Here is a 22,735-nt window from a genome sequence, read left to right on the forward strand (position 1 = left end):
ACGGGGGAGAGGCAGAGAGAGAGGGAGACACAGAATCGGAAACAGGCTCCAGGCTCTGAGCCATCGGCCCAGGGCCCGACGCGGGGCTCGAACTCACGGACCACGAGATCGTGACCTGAGCTGAAGTCGGACGCTTAACCGACTGAGCCACCCAGGCGCCCCTCTAATTTTTTAAACCAATGCAATCCTTGTCACTCTCTTCTCTGATACTATCAAATGACAAAACTAAAACAATCTAATAACAAGTTTGATGTCCTTTATTCAAGGGAACAGAATCCATGTATGGGGGAGTACAGGACCTTACAAGGAGCTAGCGTGCTCTTCCCGAGGGATTTTGCGCTGGCGCCAGCTTTACAGAGAAGAGTAAACATGGAAACAGTATGACTGGCTAGGAGGTCGCCGCTTCCCTCGTAAGGCTGGCAGGCTCTGTTTTCTACAGTGAGCTGAAGTAGCTAAAGCTGAGTTGAAGGATTGTGACTGGTATCGTTAGGCTTCCTTGACAGGTGTTTCCTGTAAGTGCAGTCTGACTTAGGCTTTGTTGTTGTTGTTTGTTTCATGTTTTTATTTATTTTTGAGAGAGAGCATGAGAGAGGGGAGGAGCGGGGGTGAGGATGGGGGAACAAAGGATCTGAAGCAGGCTCTGTGCCGACAGCACGAAGCCCAATGCGGGGCTAGAACTCACAAACTGTGCACCAAAGAGGGATCCTCAACCGACTGAGCCACCCAGCCACCCCTGACTTACGTTTAGATTTGTGACTTGGCCTGGGCCCCTGGGGTCATCTCCATTTTGTGGGTCCCTCTCTACAAATTAACTTTATCAATACTGATGTTTAAGTTCAACTCTCTCCTGCATTATCTGTTTCCTCGAAGGTTCTTGCCATTTATCTTGGTGTCTATTTTTCACATCATCAGCTTTCCTCAAATGTATCCCGGTCTTCGGTTTCACATTTAAGAATGAAGCAAATTAAATGCTGATTGGTCAGAGTTAGGGTTAAAAAATCCAATTAAGTCACATGAATGTGATTTGGACCTAAGCCCTTTACTTTATGGAGAACAGACTGGAAAACCAAGATTTACCCCAGCCAAGCCAGCCTTAAATGTCAGAGAAACCCCTCAGAAAATGATTTCCAGTTACCTGTAGGGACAGAGCTAGCAGCTGAAAAAAAGCTCACTTGAGATGTTCCTTGAGCATCAAATGGTCGGTTCGGGAAGGATTCTTTGGGGGTGCCAGTGCCCCCACTAACTCCTCAAAGTTCATTGAAACAGTTTTTTCTCTGTTTTTTTAAGAGAAGAATCTGATTTTTTGCCTTGGTGTTAACACCTGGCTACAAATAACCTAATGGTGTAGCAGAGGGAGCTGGCCTTCAAATTGGTCCCTTGACATTCAGCCCTTCCTGTCATTCCTGCCCTTCTCACCTGGCAATTTGGGTCCCCAGTCTTCTTTGCAGGGGACATACTCTCCCACAGGTTATGGGTACATTCAGGTTGTGGTCTTCTTCGGCCTATTCATTGATTACTACAGCGGCGTGCTGTTCCCAAGGGAACTCCCAGTGGCGTTCCCACCTTCCAAAAATTTGTTAAAATATTCTGTGCACGGATGGTCCCCTCCTGCTTTCTTAATTTTGGAGGATTTATACTTTTTAACATCATTTCAGCAAGACTGTGTAACTATTACCAATAATAGGCAATTTACTAGGGTCTAAAATAAATAGGTCTATTAAGTAGGTAATTTAACAGGCAAATTTATTAAGGTCTAGTACTTGCCTGGCACAGCTCTAAGCATGTTAGATGTGTCCATCCAATCCCTTGAACAGTCCAAAGGAAGTAGGTATGATTATGATCTCCATTTTACAGACGGGGTAACTCAGGCACATAGGGGTTCAGATGAGTCAGACAGTCTGGCTATGGAGTCTGCACTTTTAACTGCTACGTTATGCTGCCATAAGGCTAGATTTTAAGGAAAGGCAAACCTAGGTAATCCAGAAAGCTCATTCCCTACGCTTTTTGGTAGTTGAGCAAATTGCTGAGTTAGGGAGGCTTTTGTTACCCGCATCATTGGAATGTGAACTCACTGGCTAAGCTCTGATCCAGCAAGGTCAGTTTCCCAGCTAAGAAGCAATCATTGTTAACTAGATGACCAGGTATTCACCAGCCCCTCTTCGCTTTTCTAATAGCATGTATAATGTTACAGGGACAGTGCTCTTTTGAAGCACTTTCCGTGGTGCATCCCGCTGCAGCTGAACCAACAATTCCTCTTATAGGCAGTCCAGAGGTCGGTGGAATCTGTCCACACCGCTGACCCTTCTGCCTATAAAATTTTCCCCAATCAACCTTACTGTTCATCTATAATGTTGTGTGCGTCTTGCCCAATGCACATTACATTTATTGTAGCACTTTATAGATTTTGTTGCCTGTATGGATTGGATTTTTTTTTTTTAACTTAAAATTCTATCTTCAAAATATTTATTGGTGATGTACAGGACTCTTTCTGGTCTGTTTTAAAGATATGAATGTAATGGGGCGCCTGCGTGGCTCAGTCTGTTAAGTGTCCAACTTCAACTCAGGTCACGATCTCACAGTTTGTGACCCGCGTCGGGCTCCGTGCTGACAGCTTGGAGCTTCAGATTCTGTGTCTCCCTCTCTTTCTGCCCCTCCCCTGCTCACACTCTCTCTCTTTCTCTCTCAAAAATAAATAAACGTTAAAAAAACTTTTTTTTAAATGTATGAGTGTAAATCCTCTTGTATATTGGAAGTAGATATTTGTATCTTCTCAACATGATGACACTTTGGTCTTTTACAGTCATTTCATCGTCTTGTCACATGGATTATATGCTTCAATATTGTGTTGCTTTATTTTTTTTTTATTTTTTTTAATGTTTATTTATTTTTGAGACAGAGAGAGACAGAGCATGAACGGGGGAGGGTCAGAGAGAGGGAGACACAGAATCTGAAACAGGCTCCAGGCTCTGAGCTGTCAGCACAGAGCCCGACGCGGGGTTCAAACTCACGGACCGCGAGATCATGACCTGAGCTGAAGTCGGACACCCAACCGACTGAGGCACCCAGGCACCCCAATATTATGTTGCTTTAAAACAGTGATAATAGATATCCTATCTTACTTTTTATAAGATTCTTTTTAAGTTAATTTATTTATTTTGAGAGAGAGAGTGTGAGCAGGGGAAGGACAGAGAGAGAGGGAGAGAGAATCCCAAAGGCTGCTCCACATCGTCAGCCCAGATGCAGGGCTCGAATCCATCAACCGTGAGATCATGACCTGAGCCGAAGTCAAGAGTCCCTCAACTGAGCCACCCAGACACCCCACCCTTATTCTTGACTTCACTAGGAATTCTTCTAAACTTTCACCCTTAAGAATATTTGATGTGGGGGGTGCCTGGGTGGCTCAGTTGGTTGAGCGTCTGACTTCGCCTCACGTCATCATCTCGCAGTTAAAGAGTTTGAGCCCCATGTCAGGCTCTGTGCTGACAGCTTAGAGTCTGGAGCCTGCTTTGGATTCTGTGTCTCTCTCCTTCTCTGACCCTCCCCCGCTCACACTCTGTCTCTCTCTCTCAAAAATGAATAAATGTTAAAAAAAAAAAAAAAGAATATTTGATGTGGATTTTTAGTGGATATCCCTTATCAGTTGAAAGAAGTCCCCATTTACTCCCAGTGACACTGAACTCTGCATAGCCTTAAAAGTCCGTAGAATTCTATTATTAGGACCTGTTTTTAAGCTCTGTGCACGTTTACAATATGGTGAGAGGCAGTGCTTTACCTACTTTAGCATTTATCATAGCCACCGGAGGATTTGCTGAGACACAGATGTCTAGGCCCATTCCCAAAGCTGGTGACAGGCCCGAGAATATGCCTGTCTATAGTTCCCAGCTGATGCTCATGCTACTGGTCCAGGCACCACCCTTACAATCATTGATTATAGAGGTCCTTGAAACATCCCTCTTCCTCCAAAGAGTCGATTCTTAATACCTAAAATTGGAACTGAATTATCCCAAGAGAGGCACATCTCACGAAAGTCAGATACCTGAAAATTAAAAGATTATCTGCCCTTACGGTAAGGTAGAGACAGGCCAGTAGGTAAGTGTTATTTAGCCTGTGTGGCTTTTGAAAAATTATTTTAATTCTAGTACAGTTAACATAGCGTTTTATTAGTTTCAGGTGTACAAGTAGCGATTCAACAATTCTATGCATCGTATAGGCTGTGCGCTTTTGAAAAATTAGATGTCAACACTTAAAACTTAGGAGAACTCATTATTAGCACTTTCACACTGGCTTCTTCATAGCTCTGCCTCTTAGGCTGGGAGGTCCACTGATCCACAGGGTTAGAGTTTGTGTCCTTTTTTTGGTGTCTACGTCCTAATGCCTACGATCCCATCAGGTAGGCAGCAGGTGTACAAGGTTTATTTAGAGAATTAATAAATCAAGAAGCTGTGTATTATTTCCAGGGCCCTGGCCCGAGGTGTCCCTCAAATAGCAATTTAGTCAAGTGAAACAAAGAATTTAAGTCCCATGAAAACCCCAGGAGAGTCCCCAGCCAACCTCATAACTGGAGGCCCCAGAGATTAGAGAACATGGCAAGAATATAATGAACCCTCTATTCTTATAAAACCAGATCCAAAGAGGGTATTAGGACACTCCTAAGACTATTTCCCAAAAGTGTGCCAATGTCTTCTGACCCCTTCTTCCTTGCTAGGTTCCCGGGACTCAAACTTCTCACCCTTTCTTATGAACTCTTGCACCCACTAAAGGCCTTAAGATTCTACCACCCCACTTTCTGTCATCTGGACATACCCTATGTCACCACCATGAAACCATTCCTCTTGTTATGTATTAGCCAATCATTACAGAGATACAGACAGCTGAACACAGATATGGCCGCAAACATGAGGAAGTTACAAACGATTGAGAAATGTTGCAAAATGTTTATGGTTCTTCTTCTGACTGCCATTCGGAGCATCAGTGGCCCTGTTGTCCCCTCACAGTTTCCAACTGTGAGTACAGCATGTATTCAGATATACAGTGGGTCACTTAAACACAGGACCTACAGGCTTTTAATTTACTCATTTCTTCATCTTGCATGGATATAGTTATCCTCAAGGGTATATTGCCATATGGAAAATGTATTGCTTGAACCAATGACCCAAATAAAATTTTATTCCAGTTCCCTTCCAACCTCCAGCTCCATACTTCCTACCTTATTTGATGAACATGACCGCTTTTGCGTTATTATTCAGGCCCTCAACTAACAGCTAACATTTAACGACATTACTTTATTTTCATTTGCTTCATTACAGTTTCCCAGGATTCCATAAATTTTATTTTTGAATAATTTGTTTACAGGGCTCAAAAATTTAAACTATGTAAAAATACTGAAAAATAATTCTCACTCTCTTCCCTGTGTTTGTCTACTCAGTTCTAGACCCTCACCCCAGATAAGTATTCTTCCAGTGTTTTATTTATTTTAAGTGTTTATTTTGGAGAGAGAGAGAGTGACCACGGGAGGTACAGAGAAGGAGACAGAGGATCTGAAGCAGGCTCCTTGCTGACAGTGGAGAGCCTGATGTGGGGCTCAAATTCATGAACCACGAGATCATGACCCAAGCGGAAGTCAGATACTCGACCAACTGAGCCACCCAGGCACCCCTATTTTTTTTTTAAGTGTATTTATTTTGCGAGAGAACGCGTGAGTTGGGGAGGGGCAGAGAGAGAGGGAAAGTGAATCTGTCAGTGCAGAGCCTGATGCAGGGCTTGATCTCAGGAACATGAGATCATGACCTGAGCTGAAGTCCGATGCGTAACCAACTGAGCCACCCAGGTGCCCCTGTGTTTTATTTTTTAAAGGCCCCTTACTGAGATATACTTCACATACCACACGACCTACCCATTCAAAGTGTACAATACATCAGTTTTCAGTAGGTTCACAGAGTTGAACAATTACCACCACACATTTCTAGATTTTTATCACTCCAGAAAGTAGCTCTATGCCCATTAACATTCACTCATTGCCCTAGCTGTTCACAGCACTCGTTTACAATCTTTACTTTCCTAAGGTGCAGAGAGATATCTCTTCCTTCATTCTTTTTTTTTTTTTGGCCCAACATGGGGCTTGAATTCACAACCCAGAGATCAAATCTCATGCTCTACCTAATGACCCAGCCAGGCATCTTAACGTATATTGTTTTTTGTTTGTTTTTTTAAGTAATCTCTATGCCCACTGTGGGGCTCCTCATTCTTGATCTCAGTAATAGGAGTCTTCTTTTTTTTTTTTTTTTGGTTAATCTAGCTAAAGATCTGTCAATTTTGTTGAACCAACTTTAGGTTTGTTGATTTTCTCTATTGTTTTCTAGTATTTCTTTGCACTAACACAAATCATCTGAATTTTCCTTCTTCCTTACATAAATAGGAGGTAGCACACTGTGTACTTTGAGCACCAGTATATTCTGAAGGATGTAACTGAGGGAAAATGGTCCTAAATAAATCTGAGATGTAAGAAGAAATGAAGAGCCATGAAAGTGGTAAATATGTAATTAGATCTTAATAAACGACGACTGATTAAAACAAATATTGTTTTATGAAACGAAGGAAATAATTATATATACAATGACAGTAACATAGAAATGAGGAAGAAGGTAAATGAGGTTTACTGTATTATCTGTGAGGAGCGTAAAGGCCCATATCAACTTTAGATTCTCATGTTATGAATGAGTTATTGTACACAAACTTTTTATTTATTTTTGAAAGCGGGGAGACAGCATGAGGTGGGGGGGGAGAGGCAGAGAGAGGAAGAGGGAGAGGGGAGAGAGAATCCCAAGCACTCTGCACTGTCAGCAGAGCCCGACACGGGGCTTGATCTAATGAGCCGTGAGATCATGACCTGAGCTGAAATCAAGAGTTGAACACTTAACCGACTGAGCCATCCAGGCGCCCCTGAACACAAACTACTAATGCCCCTTTACATTCCCGTGGCTGCTTCCTTCTTTCTGGGCTCTTGCCTGCCTCCAAACTGAAGTACACCAAGCCTATCTGACCCGAGGTTCCCCCACCTTCCACAGTTAGCTGCAATGCCACACCACTGAGCAGGAGGTTTGGCTTCCTAAGCAGTTGCTGATGGACCAAGTGACAACTCTGTGTGGCAAGCCTTGGCCAACGGGAAATGTGAGATGGAAGAAGTTAGGAAATCACACTGCCCTCCTTCCTCCCTTTGAAGAACTGCTCGGAGGGGCAGTTTGTTCTTATAAACCTCCTGGAGAAGTCACGCACTCTGAGGAGAAGTCACGCACTCTGAGTAAACACTGCACGCTGGGAGACGCCCGTGACTCTTCACAGCTCATGACCAAGCCTGGCCACTGTGGGAACACATCACATCAGGACTTTCCATTTTCTTCCCTACCCTCACTTCCCTGAATCTATACCTCCTAATACTTTCATTTTCTGCCTCAAGTTCTACTTTCTAGAGGACTCAAGTTGAACAGTGGTGTGTATTGTAAATTCTAGGATAAATGCTAAAAGAATAAAAACAAGTATACGCTTTCCAAATTAGACAAGGAAAAACATAAAATGGTAAACTGTCAATCCAAAAAAGGACAAGAAAAGAAAAATAAAGATGGAATAGTTTAAACAAATAGCACAAAGTTAGATGGTAAATTTAAACCCAAATATATCAGCAGGCACATTAAGTATAAATGGACTAAATGTTTCAATTAAAAAACAAAGATTGTCAGGCCAAATAAAAGAGAATATGAAGTAAGGGGTGCCTGGGTGGCTCAGCTGGTTAAATGTCTCTCTTGGGCTCAGGTCATGATCTCATGGTTCATGGTTTAGAGTTCCGCATCGGGCTCTGTGCAAACAGCATGGAGCCTGGAGCCTGCATCGGATTCTGTGTCTCCCTTGCTCCTTGCCCCTCCCCCACTCACACTCTGTCTCTCAAAAATAAATAAACATTTAAAACATTTAAAAAATATATGAAGTAAATCGTAGGCATTTAAAAGTATTTAAAATGAATCTAATTTTCATAACGAATGCTATGTATTAAAAAGTTTTCTCATTAATTCAATAAAAGAACTGAGAAATCCATACCATTCAGAAAGATCTCTAATGTTAAATAATTTCCTTCAATATCATAGTATACTGTGAAGTTCCAACACGGAAAGTAAAGACCGGAACTAAGTCTTAGATCACCATTTCTATTTCTGTAATCTTTTTAAATTTTTTATTTATTATTATTATTATTATTATTTGAGAGAGAGTGTGCATGATTAGGGGAAAAGGCAAAGAGGGAGTGAGAGAGAATTTTAAGAGAATTATAAGCCCCCAACTCGGGGCTCGATCCCATAACCCCAGGATCATGACCTGAGCCGAAATCAAGAGTCAGATGCTTAACCAACTGAGCCACCCAGTTGGCGCCCCTATTTCTGTCATCTCCAACAAGCCAATATCTTCTCTATAATTGTGACAGAAATTCCTCCTTAAGCCTAACTAAAATATTCACCTTACTCTTACCAAGTATGCACAGGAAATGCAACCATGTAGAGAGATAAAGCAGATAAAAAAAAGATGACACTGAATATTCCTTTTATATAAGGTAGCGAGGGTGTATCTCTAATATATGTCTAGTAACTTTTCGAGATTCATGGCCTTTCTTCTAAGTCAGGTGAGGGGGATACAATACTGTGATCATGTTAAGGAATCTCCTATAAGCTACTGATAACCTCTGTTGACAGAACAGAAGGAAGACAGCAGTTTACCTATAGCTGAAATCTATTTCTGCATAAAGAACAATTTGGGGAGAGGCTCAGAGAGTAATAAGACTCATGGGAGAAAGATCTATTACTTTCATTTGGTCACATTATGTCTTCGTGAGTGTGCACACTATTCAAAATGCATATTCCTGGGCTCAGTTCAAGATATTTTTTAGCTTTTGAAGTTTTATTTATTTGGCGGGGGGGGGGGGGGGGCGGTGTGCAGAGAGAGAGGGAGAGAATCCCAAGCAGGCTCTGTACTGTCAGCGCAGACCAACACAGGCCTCAGTCCCCCGAATCATGAGATCATGACCTGAGCCAAAACAAGAGTTGAATGCCTAACCAACTGAGCCATGTGGGTGCCCCAAGATTTATTGAATAGACTCTCTGAGGTAGGATTATATCATCTTTACTGATAATGTTTTTCACTAAGAATTGCTTTTATAAAATCATAAATATCATAGTGACACTCAATCTAGAGTAAAGTTTGTAGATTTAAAATAAACATACCTTTGCTATGGAAACCTTAATAATTCTCAACAGGGTATACCATGAAGACTTCTCCCTATAATGGTACATCTATACTGAACCTGAAATACAGACCTCTTCATGCATTCTCACCTAAGTTTTTCCAGTAAAAACACTGGGAAAGTTAAAGGGGATTTTGTTGAATAATCCCTGGGTATGAACCTGAATGAGGCTAACAGGAATAGACACAACTTTGGCTTCATTAGCCTGAACAAAAAGGTAAACCAGTTTCATATCCAACAAAATGGTGGTATTAGATATACTCCATTAGGTAAAATCCTTTACCAACTATAAAAAGGATGCAGTAGGCTTACCTTATGAAAGTGAAGGAAGACCTTTTCTTTCCCTGCATGTGAATGTCCCCTTTAGTTAAGCTTTCTGGCTGTGTTATCACAGTAACTGATGAAGGTAGGAATGTCAACTGTTTCTAGGCAACTTTCTGGTGACATAAAGGACTCCTGGCTACTAAACTGTATCTGGACTGAATGCACTATAAATCATCGGATGGGAACCTCAAGCTTTGGGCTCCTCTGAGTGTGGTATCTCTTAAGCCTGATATGTCCCTTGTGGGGACCCTGGTAGTTGTACTTAGAGATAGTGGCTCCTTGAGGCCTGTGAAGGATCTCATCACCTTGCACCTAAACTGTTTTGGGTGAACCTCTCGTGCTAAGAAGGACTGCTGGACATTGTCCTACTGGCAGCCCGCTGTTCCCATTTATTATCTCTTTTGAGTATACTGGTGCTACATGTGGCCACGGTAATCTTTTAAGTTTGAATGTTTAAACTTAAAAAGACCCCTTTTGGGGCGTCTGGGTGGCTCAGTCGGTTGAGTGTCCGACTTCAGCTCAGGTCATGATCTCGCGGCCTATGAGTTCGAGCCCCACGTCGGGCTCTGTGCTGACAGCTCAGAGCCTGGAGCCTGCTTCCGATTCTGTGTCTCCCTCTCTCTCTACCCCTTCCCCACTCATGCTCTGTCTTTCTCTCTGTAAAAAATAAATAAACATTAAAAAAAATAATAATTTTAGATGCATGAATTCTGTAATTATATTCTAATTGTTTAATTAAGCCTAAAGAAACCCCTCAGGTGGGTGTAGCCATAATAATTTCCTAACTACTGCTTAATTTTCTTTTTTAATTTTTTTTAACATTTATTGATTTCTGAGAGACAGAATGTGAGAGGGGGAGGGGCAGAGAGAGGAGACACAGAATCCGAAGCAGGCTCCAGGCTCCAAGCTGTCAGCACAGAGCCTGATGCAAGGCCTGAACCCATGAACTGCGAGATCGTGACCTGAGTCGAAGCTGGACACTTAATCAACTGAGCCACCTAGGCGCCCCTAACTACTGCTTCATGTGAGACGAATCTCAGTGAATTCACACTTATACTTTTCTTTTTACACTAAAATTGAATAAAAATAAACTACAGATTCTTCATTTACTTTAATTATAAGGCAGTAAAACTGTCATATCAATTTAATAATTGTAAATAACTTAAATACAATAATGTATAATGACTGAAAACATTGTTAACTCAAAATAATAGAAAACAAAATTGAGTAAAGTACTATTGAAATCTGGGCATTTCTATGACAAGACATAAATTTTAAAATGTAATAAAATCCTACATTTTATTTTTTACTTTTTTTTTTTTTTAAGTTTATTTTATCTTTTAGTAATCCAACATGGGGCTCGGACTCAGAACCTTGAGATCAAGAGTCTCATTCTCTTCCAACGGAACTAGCCAGGTGCTCCAATCCCTTATTTTTTCAGCAAAACCTTCTTAAATCATATTTTCCTTTCAAACTGGTCTTCATATTTTAACTGGAACTTCTTTTAAAGGATCATTTCATTTACAGTTGCAGATGTCCTTTTAACACATACAATGTGCACTATATGCTGGAATCAAATCCCTGAAGAAGTTGGAATCTTATGAATACAGCCAGGACAGCAGTGGAGAGAATCGTGAACAAAAACATCACAGTCCACACAGAAAACATTTTGGCACACAGCACAAACATAGACCTGCAGTGAAAAGAAGAAAAGAGATTTTAAAAAATAGTTTCCCAGAGTTAAGTGCAGCATAGCTAGAAGACATTCACACTGCTTTGCTCTTCCATTATCAATTTGCAATTATCCTTATCAATTTGCCCCGCCCACCTACCTATTATTTCCACTGTACTATTTATTCTCAAATCTCAGATGGTTATTTTTCCAAAAAAACCCTATTCCTTAGAAATCAGAAAATTACTTTGTTTTGACTCATTACAGTCTGTTGTATTGTAAGACACTGTCAATTGCTTCATTTTATGTAAATGTCTGGGGAAGACACATGAACTTGAAAGCAGTGCTGGTTTCAAAGGCTTAGAGTGGTCATTTCTCTGATGCGAATAAAAAGAAAAGCATGGGAGCACCTGGTGGCTCAGTCGGTTAAGTGTCCGACTCTTGATTTCAGCTCAGGTCATGATGATCTCACGGATTAAACACCCAGGGCTCTGGGCTGTCATGGCACAGACTGCTTGGGATTCTCTCTCTCCCTCTCTCCCTCAAAATAAATAAACTTAAAAAAAATCTTAAAAAAAAATAAAAAGAAAAGCACAAAATTGTAACACAGATTTAGTTATTGCTAGGGAATGACCTCACAACTGCACAAATTATATTCCCCTTTTACTTAACTATTGAACTACTTAATATGGGAAAAGACACCAATAAGATAAAATTTAAAAATCTATAATTCTATCAGTATTACATATAGGGATACTTGTGCCATGGAGTAAAATTGCCAAGGCAGCACCATACACAGATAAAAAAATTACTAAATCTCAAAAAGTATACAAGTAAAGATGTGTTCTTAAAAACAGTCAAGGGGCGCCTGGGTGGCGCAGTCGGTTAAGCGTCCGACTTCAGCCAGGTCACGATCTCGCGGTCTGTGAGTTCGAGCCCCGCGTCAGGCTCTGGGCTGATGGCTCGGAGCCTGGAGCCTGTTTCCGATTCTGTGTCTCCCTCTCTCTCTGCCCCTCCCCCGTTCATGCTCTGTCTCTCTCTGTCCCAAAAATAAATAAAAAAAAAAAACGTTGAAAAAAAAAAAATAAATAAAAAAAATAAAAACAGTCAAATGATGGCACAAAAATAGATGCTAAGATCAATGGAACAGAAGAGAGAACCTGGAAATGGCCCCACAAACGTATGGCCAACTAATCTTTGACAAAGCAGGAAAGAATATCCTATGAATAAAAACAGTCTCTTCAGCAAGTGATGCTGGGAAAACTGGACAGCGACATGCAGAAAAATGAACCTGGACCACTTTCTTACACCACAGACAAAAATAAACTCAAAATGGATGAAAGACCTAAATGGAAGACAGGGAGCCATCAAAATCCTTGAGAAGAAAGCAGGCAAAAACCTCTTTGATCTTGGCCACAGCAACTACTTACTCAACACGTCTCTGGAGGCAAGGGAAATCAAAGGAGAAATGAACTATTGGGACCTCATGAAAATAAAAAGCTTCTGCACAGTGAAGGAAACAATCAGCAAAACTAAAAAGCAACCAACAGAATGGGAGAAGATATATGCAAACAACATAGCGGATAAAGGCTTAGTATCCAAAATCCATAAAGAACTTATCAAACTCAACACCCAAAAAACAAATAATCTGGTGAAGAAATGGGCAAAAGACATGAACAGACACTTGTCCAAAGAAGACCTCCAGATGGCCAACTGACACATGAAAAAATGCTCCCTCCACATCACTCATCATCAGGGAAATACAAATCAAAACCACAATGAGATACCACCTCACACATGTCAGAATTGCTAACATTAACAACTCAGGCAACAACAGATGTTGTCAAGGATGTGGAGAAAGAGGATCTCTTCTGTATTGTTGGTGGGAATGCAAGCTGGTGCAGCCCCTCTGGAAAACAGTATGGAGGTTCCTCAAAAAACTAAAAATAGAACTACCCTATGACCCAGCAATTGTACTACTAGGTATTTATCCAAGGGATACAGATGTGCTGTTTTGAAGGGACACATGCACCCCAATGTTTATAGCAGCACTATCAATAATAGCCAAAGTATGGAAAGAGCCCAAATGTCCATCGACAGATGAATGGATAAAGAAGATGTGGTGTGTGTGTGTGTGTGTATATATATATATGATTACTCAGCAATCAAAAAGAAGGAAATCTTGCCATTTGCAACTACATGGATGGAACTAGAGAGTAATAGGCTAAGTGAAATTAGTTAGAGGAAGACAAATATCAATATGACTACACTCATATGAGGATGTTATGATACAGCACAGATGAACATAAGGGAAGGGAAACAAAAATAACATAAAAACAGGGAGGGGGACAAAACAGAAGAGACTCATAAATATGGAGAACAAACTGAGGGTTGCTGGAGGGGTTATGGGAGGGGGGATGGGCTAAATGGGTAAGGGGCATTAAGGAATCTACTCCTGAAATTAGTGTTGCACTATATGCTAACTTAGATATAAATTAAAAAAAAAAAAATTAAAAAAAAAAAAAGCACATTTAACAGCATAGTCTAAGTTCAGACCTTCAGAAGGACAGTCTGGTAGCATATATTAAAATGTCAAATATGAATGCTGAATATGAATACCCTTTGACCTAACAATTTCTGTTCTGAGTCCCCAGAGAAACCACTGTGTATATGCAGAAAGAAATATGTACCAGATGTTCCCTGCATCATAGCTTGTAGCAAAAAAACTGTAAGAATCAAACCCACTCCCTGTCCAAAAAAAAGTCAAAAGATTCAATGGTGGTTATAATGAGGATGAAGCTACCAATGTCAGAGGCACGCAAAAGTTAATAAAATTGTTTTATCAAATATGAGAGTAAAACAAGCAAGCAATCCTGCCAACTAATATTTTATATACTGTATAATATATATATATTATATATATAATATATAATATTTTATATAGTGTATAATATACAAGTACAGTTTTAAATATGGACACATTACCAATAAAAATAAAACTACACACTGATCTTATCTGCATCTTTACATCAGTGTATACATTCAAATTGCACCCTTCAAAATTTTTGAAAATATTTTCTAATTGGCACAATCGGGGAACAACCTCTGGTCTGAAACCACCTTAAATGGTAACTTCAAAGTACACTGTGACAGAGCCTAAAGCAAGGTATGGAGAAAAAACTTTTAATACTTTCCATCTAAATGCATTTTAGCTTGCAAACTAAAGACAGTTTAAAGTACTAAAATATTATTACAGGAAAATTAGAATGGAGAATTATAAAAAAAAACCTAATTTTTAAAAATTTTATTTATTTTTGGGAGAGAGAGAAAGAGAGCATGATTGGGGGGGGTGGGGGTCAGAAAGAGAGGGGGACAGAGGATCTGAAGAGGGCTCTGTGCTGACAGCAGCGAGTCTCATGCGGAGCTCAAACTCACGAACTGGTGAAATCATGATCCGAGCTGAAATCAGATGCTCAACCAAGTGAGCCACCTAGGTGCCCCTATTTAAACTAATTTACTTCCATTTACCCTCTACCTACTGTTATCCCTTCTGAGGGATAACCTGATAAGAGCCTGGTTTTTAATAATATATTGTAAACTTCTAATGCTATTTCCTCAGTATTTCTTAGACAATACTTAGCATTTAGAAAGCACATGAACTTACGTGCTGGTCTTTTAACTCCCCCTGACATCCATAACAAAATCTGAAAAAGAAAGTTTAAGAATTATTTGTTAGGAACTCACTTGTTAATACAGTTCGGCAAAATCTCAGTAACAAGAATCCTGTAATTAATAAGTAATTATCTTTACATATGACTTTTGTGAGAAAGACAGAATCAAGAATACCAATAACTTAAGAAAATTCTATAGTCCCAAGGTCATCTCACAAAGCAAAATTCTACCTTAAAAAATTTTTAATTTTTCAGATAAAGACAGGTATCATGTTTTCACTCATAGGAGGTAGTTGAGAAACTTAACAGAAGACCATGGGAGAAGGGAAAGAAAAAAAATATATATCTATATAGTTACAGAGAGGGAGGCAAACCATAAGAGACTTTTAAAGAGAACAAATGGAGGGTGGAAGGGAGTGGGGGATGGGGAATGGGTGATGGGTACTGAGGAGGGCACTTGTTGGGAGGAAGCACTGGCTGTGGCATGGAAGTGATGAACCGCAGGAATCTACAACTGAAGCCAAGAGCACACCATATACACTCTATGTTAGGTAGCTTGAAAAAATACATATGTACTTCATTATATTTTATACAATTATATACATAATTATATATAAACTGGAAAAAAAAATTGAATCACTATGATGTGCACCTGAAAATAACAGGATCTATGTCAATTATACGTCAATAAAAAATTGTTTTGGCTAAAAAATAAAAAATAAAGTCGTAAGAAATTTTTAATTTTATTTTCATCAAAGTTAAATACGAACACACCTTTCCTACTGGGATTCTGCCAGGGAATTAAGCCCTACAGAAAATAATCTGAGTGACTATTTTGCAACTCTCCTGAAGACAGCAGACAGCTGGTACAATTCTAGGTGGACAGAAGAGAAATTAATTTATATGTGGATGCCTAAGTGCTTAATTTTCAAGGAATGGTTTAAAGAGTTACAAGATCCCAAAACAGGGGCACCTGGGTGGCTCTGGCATCTGATTCTTGATTTAGACTCACGACCTCAGGGTTTGTGAGTTCCAGCCCTGTGCTGGGCACCATGCTCATAGCATGGAGCCTGCTTGGGCTTCTCTTTACCTCTCTCCCTCTGACTCTCTCTCTCTCTCTCTCTCTCTCAAAATAAATAAATAGACTTAAAAAAAAAAAGAAAAAGTTCTGGGCACCTGGGTGACTCAGTCAGTTAAGCAACTGACTTTGGCTCAGGTTATGATCTCGTGGTTCCCGAATTTCAAGCCCAGTGTTGGGCTCTGTGCTGACAGTGCAGAACCTGTTTGGTATTCTCTCTCTCCATGCCTCTCTCTCTCTCTCTCTCAAAATAAATAAATGAACTTAAAAAAAAAAAGAAAAAAAAAACCTGACTACAAAAAAATAGAGGCCCTCTCCCCATCCACCCCCACTTCATTTCCAGTTCCCCACTTGCAAAACTTTTAACTGTTTGATAGTTACCTACGCTTACAGTGAGATCTCGTTTTTTTCTGGCATTGGCTATAGACCTCCTACTATGGAAGATGAGAATTTAATTCTCTTTCAACCTTCTTGAACCAACAGCATGTATACACACAACAAATTCTCAATTCTTTCTACGTAAGGACATAATTTTGAATAGAACAATATTAAATGTTTGGTTTTATTATGACTACATAAACATATTCAGCTGAGTCATGTAATAAAACTCTTCTTTTCTTCAAAATATTTCTTGGGGCACTTCGATGGCTCAGTTGGTTAAGCCTCTGACTTTGGCTCAGGTCATGATCTGGTGGTTCATGGGTTTGAGCCCCACGTTGGGCTCTGTGCTCACAGCTCAGAGCCTGGAGCCTGCTTTGGAGTCTGTTTCTCCCTCTCTCTCTGCTCCCCTCCGCCCTTGCTCGTGCTCTGTCTCTCAGAAATAAACATTTAGAAAATAATAATAAAGTACATTAAAAAAATATTTTCTCACTGGAGGCATCAGGGTGGCTCAGTTGGTTAAGCATCTGACTCCTCTTGATTTCAGCTCAGGTCGTGACCTCACGGTTTGTGAGATAGACCCCTGCATGGGACTCTGAGAGCAGATTCTCTCCCTCTCCCTCAAAATAACTAAATAAACTTAAAAAAATATTTTTTTTCCTGGAGTTAATAACTATATTGTGGTCCACAACCTTAGTTTTCTATGTAATTATCACCAACTCAGCCCCAACCTTTCCCTGAGAAGTCTCAAAGCCTTCTCTATGTTCGCCTCCATCAGGAATTCATCCTCCAGGTGACATCTCTCCTGGCTGGAGCATTCAGACCTTCTCCAAATTGGATTATTTATTCTCCATATCTGATACACAAGTGTCATTCTGTAATCTCCCCTTAGCATCATCCTAGGGCTTTCTTTAGATAAATATTCCTAGGGCTTTCTTTAGATAAATATTCCTATTCTCTTCTGGTTATTCTCTTTCTCAGTTCCTTTGAACCATCTCTTCCACAGCTTCCCCAGAAAGTCTTGTTTTGCGGCCTTACAAGTCTGAAAATGTCTTTATTCTACCTACATTTACTTGATAGGTTTGCCAGGTATGTAATTTAGGTTGGTAACAATTGTCACTCCAAATTTTGATGGAAATTGCTCCCTGGCAGCATCCAGTATTGCTGAAAAGCAAAATAATTTTAATTCCAGATTATGTAACCTAACTTTCCCTCTCCAGAAATGCTTACAGTTAGTATTTTGTTGCATATTCTAAAATTTCACAGCAATAAATTTTAGTGTGGGTCTATATTTCCTAACTATGTTAGGCACTTGGCAATCCATTTCAATCCACCAAGTTCTGTCCTTCAAAAGTAGAAAGTATCCTTTAGGAAAGAAATAGCTAAAGAACATTAGACCACAGTATTAGACCTTCTGGATAAATCCTTTGGTTTTACACCACAGAAACTGGCTAAGGCTACAAATCAGGGCTCTTTTGTTGTTTTGGAGAGCTGATGTATCAGCATACAACTACACTTACTATATATCGATGGGTTTAGGAAAATTAATTTCTGGAAATCCAGATCTCTCTAATAATGAGTCATTTCAGTCATAACGAAGGCATTCTACCATCTTATTCTCTGTATCAGAAGTAATCTTGCCCAAATTAATATGACTATCTTTTTATATGTAGTGACAATGCATTCAAACATTACCACGTATAGTAGATACAAATTAATCAAAACTCATATACCTTTCTCCATTATGTTCTTCTAGAGGAATCTCTTGAAAAGCATCCAAAGGAAATAAATGATGATAAGACCGTGCCAAATGGGGAGCAGACACCAAAGTAAGACCTAACAAATAAAACACAGAGTCATATTTAATAGCCCAAACCTCATTAAGACAATGGCTGAGGGGCACCTGGGTGGCTTAGTCGGTTAAGCATCCAGCTTCAGCTCAGGTCATGATCTCCCAGTCTGTGAGTTTGGGCCCCGTGTCAGGCTCTGTGCTGACATCTCAGAGCTAGAAGCCTGTTTCGGACCCTGTGTCTCCCTCTCTCTCTCTGCTCCTCCCCCATTCACGCTCTGTCTCTCTCTCAAAAATGAATAAATGTTAAAAAAAAAAAAACAAAAAACAGACAACGGCTAAAATGTGAAATGATAGGCTAAATATTTTCAAGGTTTTTTTTTTTTTTTTTTAGGACTGCTGGTATTCATTTCTTTATTTACATGTCTCTTAAAAAGGAGATTCCAGGATGGAGTCTTACTTCTGTCACTAATTGTGTGGACCTCTCTTGGCCATTAGCCAACTTATAAATGAAACAAAATGCTACAATTCTATTACTTTTAATTCCTCATTCTCCATATATATATATATATACACATATATATACACACACATATATATACACATATATATACACACACATATATATACACACATATATATACACACATATATATATACACACATATATATACACATATATATATATATACACACACATATATATACACACATATATATATATACACATACACACACACACACACACACACACACACATATATATATTTTATGAAAGTAAGAGCTGCGGGGCGCCTGGGTGGCTCAGTCGGTTGAGCATCGGACTTCAGCTCAGGTCATGATCTCACGGTCCATGAGTTTGAGCCCCACATCGGGCTCTGTGCTGACAGCCTGGAGCCTGCTTCAGATTCTGTGTCTCCCTCTCTCTCTGCCCCTCCCCGACTCACGCTATGTCTCTCTCTTTCTCTCAGTCAAAAATAAATAAACATTAAAAAAAAATTTGTTTTAGTTTAAAAAGAAAGTAAGAGCTGCAAAAACGTCTACCAGATCTACTGCAATACCTTTAAAGAACATACTCATTTCAGAAAGAGAATCAGAAAACTGTTCTAGAATGCCATGGTTATTCTTAGAAATGAAGTACTGAGCATTCAATTAAAAGATATACTCTTCTCACAGATTAAATACAGAAACATAGGCAGAGCTTAATACTAACATTTACTTTAATAGCAATATATGTAAGAAGCTATTAAAGATTAATTTACTGGATAAAGGATAGTTCGTTTCTTACCACAGATTTTACATTCAACTGGAAGTTCACAGTACTTTGCTCGACACTGTGGGCAGAAATACCCTCCTAATGTAAGTCCTGGCTCAGTGTTGCTATCCAAGTGCCTGTGGGAGGAAACATTACTTTTAAAATGATATATGACAATGTGAATGGTTACAGCAAAAGAGAGTATCCTACCCTGTAAAATCTTGAAGTTGTTTCATAGTTTACTTACGCAAGGTTCATTCTTTACTTTTTTTTCTCTCTGCATTTGTTTTGAATAGTGTGCATTAATGTCTTTGTTTTCTGGGTTTTTTGAAAAGTAATCTCTACACCCAACATGGGGCTCAAACTCACAACTCCAACATAAAGAGTCGTATGCTCTACTGACTAAGTCAGCCAGGCACCCCATGTTTTCTTCTTCTCACTCATGTTTTCTTCTTCAGGGACTCATCTGCTGTTAATCCCATCCAGGGTATTTCTCATCTCAGACATTTGTGTCTAGAACTTTGATTTGGGTCTTTTTTGTAATAGCTGTTTTAACACCTTAACCACTAATTCCATCAACTGTGTTGTTTCTGGATATGTTTCTATTCAATGATTTTCTCCTTGTTATGGGTGATATTTTCATACTTCTTTGCAGGCCTGGTCATTTTTGATTGGCTGCCAGGCATTATGAATTTTATGTTTTAGGTGCTGGATTTTTCTGGTATTCCCTTAAATATACTGGGGCTTTTTCTAGAATGTACTTGGAAATGAAGTATAGAATATTCTAGAATATACTTGGAAATAGTTTGATCTGTTCAAAACTTGCTTTTTATTTCATTAGGCTGTCCATAATAGCTGTTAGTCTGGAATTAATTTGGTTCCATTGCTGTGAACACTGTTCAATGCCCATTGTTAAAAGGTTTCTCCACAATGACTGTGAGAACATGAAATATTTCCTGCCCCGTGTGAGCTCCAGTGACTATGCTGCCTGTTCCTCTTCAGTGGTTCTTTCCTGGGCCTCTAGTAGCAGTCATAGGAGTGGGATAACCATAACTCAGCTGATGACTCCAGGGAAGTCCCTGCAATCCTAAGAGTTCTCTGTACAGCCCTTTACTTTCTAGTACTGTGCCTAGAAAATTCTAGCCATTTCAGCCTCCCCAAACTCTGAACTTTGTTTCTTCAACTGATCAAGACCTCTAGGCTCTGTGTGGGTTTCCCCTCCTACAATGCAGCCTAGATATTTCTTCTAGGCAGTAAGCTGCACTCACAGGGCTCACCTCATTTGTTTCCCTTCTTTCAGGGATCATTTACCTGCACTGTCTGTTGTCCATGTCTGAAAATCATTGTTATATGTTTTGTCTGGCAGGAGGGAGAAAAGTAAATTCAGTCCCTATGGTACCTTTATAGCTGGGGACACAAGTCTTACTTGTGATTTTTAACAATTATTTTAACTTTGCTTTATAATTATGTAAAATATAAAGTTCTACAGTTAAAACAAGGTATGTTCAGAAAAGTCTAGGGGCCATCCCTTTGCCTTTCTCTACACACTGCTCAGGTAAACATTTTTTTAGTGTTTACTTTTTATTTCAATTAGTCTTTTTATCATTAATATAAACATACTGTATATCTAGTCAAATCTCTGCCTTCATCTTAGAGGACTGGCAGTATACTATACACTTTTCTCTACTTTGCTGTTTTACCTAATAATATATCCTGAAGATTACTCCACAGGAGTAAAGGAGATAGTCCTCACTCCTTGTTATAGCTACATAGAAGGTAACCTTTTACAAAAGCCGATACACTGCAAGCCCATATAACTTTAGCATTTTTTTTTTAACTTATAACTTATAGGAAGGAATTTAAAATGTAAAAACATCATCACTGACAGTTTCAAAGTTTTTACTTACGCCATGCTGAAAGAGGGTTTTGCATCTTGATCAGACAGAGAAGCAATGGTATGCTGAGGAAATCCTTCATAGAAGAAAATGTATTACTTTCTTTTTCCAAGCACATAGCAAAATTCTAGGACTAGGAAGCTAAAAATGTTCCTACCAGAAAGCCCACAAAGTTGTACAAAAGTTCTCTCTCCTGCCTTTTAGAATGGATTATAGTATGTATAGTAATACCAGGTTATAAAAAAATTAAAAGTTGAGAATATGGGGGAAAGATCGGTCCATACATATGGCCATAGATTCTAAAGTTTATAATTTTCTAGTTCAGTAACAACACGTGCTGCTTTTTAAAAAGAAAATGTTTGTAATTTTTAAATCCTTCTGACACAATTGAGAAGTCTATTACATAGCTGTCCACTTTCATTTTATATAAGAATATACTTCTATGTTTAAAATTTTGGAATGCCCAAACCCATGTAATTTGCTTTCCATACATATTTTTTTAAGGAAGTTCTTTTTTCTTTTTTTAATGATTATCTCTTTATTTTGAGAGAGAAAGAAAAAGCACGCGAGCACAAGCAGGAGAGGAGTAGGGATAGAGGGAGAGAGAAAATCCCAAGCAGACTCCATGCTGTCAGTGCAGAACCCGATGTGGGGCTAAATGTCATAAAACTATGAGATCATGACCCGAGCCAAAATCAAGAGTTGGCGGCTAACATGAGGCACCCAGGTCCCCCTCCATACATATTTTTAAATTCTGAAAACAAGTCCAAGAGAAGCAGAAACCATAAAAAAAATTTCATTACATAAAAAATTTAAGTCTATCTACAGATCAAAACAAGTAAAGGTAAAGGTAAATGGCCAAATGAAAAAATATTTGCGGCAGGTGACAAAAATGGGTTGATATTCCTAAATGGCTCTAACAAATCAATTTGAAGAATACATTACTATAAGTTTAAATAACTTTAAAATGGGCTAAAGAAATGTTATCAGTAAATTAAAAAAAATTAGCCAACCATAACATTTAAAATATATTAACTGTTTATGGCAAGTATTATTCTGTATGCTTTAAGCGTATTACGTTAATTGTTGCAACACACGAGATAGACACATCATTTTACAGATAAGGAAACAGGAGAGGTTGACCAGTACTAGAAATGGACTAAAAAAAGACAGAAAAGCATTCCATCTCACTAACAGTTAACAAATGTGTATTAGCAAAGAAAACAAGAGGTGCTTGGGTGCTTCAGTCAGTTGAGCAGCTGATTTCAGCTTAGGTCATGATCTCACAGTCAGTGAGTTTGAGCCCTGCATCAGGCTCTGCACTGAGCGCTCAGAGCCTGGAGCCTGCTTTGGATTCTGTGTGTGTGTCTCTCTCTCTGCTCCTCCCCCACTC

The 22,735-nt window shown here is 39.3% G+C and overlaps 1 protein-coding gene across 2 annotated transcripts in view; it reads right to left on the reverse strand.

Moving 5' to 3' along the window:
- Positions 1 to 10,699: 10,699 nt before the first annotated feature.
- LOC109275038 (general transcription factor IIH subunit 2) overlaps positions 10,700 to 22,735 on the reverse strand; it is a 35,903-nt gene continuing 23,867 nt past the window's right edge. For both annotated transcript variants that reach the window (XM_019463079.2, XM_019463078.2), the window contains exons 12-16: positions 21,355 to 21,418; positions 19,481 to 19,584; positions 18,137 to 18,239; positions 14,941 to 14,980; positions 10,700 to 11,297 (exon numbers count right to left, since the gene is read on the reverse strand). In XM_019463079.2, the coding sequence (XP_019318624.1) occupies positions 11,178 to 11,297; positions 14,941 to 14,980; positions 18,137 to 18,239; positions 19,481 to 19,584; positions 21,355 to 21,418 (431 nt within the window). In that variant the 3' untranslated portion in view covers positions 10,700 to 11,177. The remainder of the gene's footprint in view (positions 11,298 to 14,940; positions 14,981 to 18,136; positions 18,240 to 19,480; positions 19,585 to 21,354; positions 21,419 to 22,735) is intronic.

Source organism: Panthera pardus, unplaced genomic scaffold, assembly GCF_024362965.1.
Source record: "Panthera pardus isolate Hobbes unplaced genomic scaffold, ASM2436296v1 HiC_scaffold_2, whole genome shotgun sequence".
Classification (NCBI taxonomy): domain Eukaryota; kingdom Metazoa; phylum Chordata; class Mammalia; order Carnivora; family Felidae; genus Panthera; species Panthera pardus.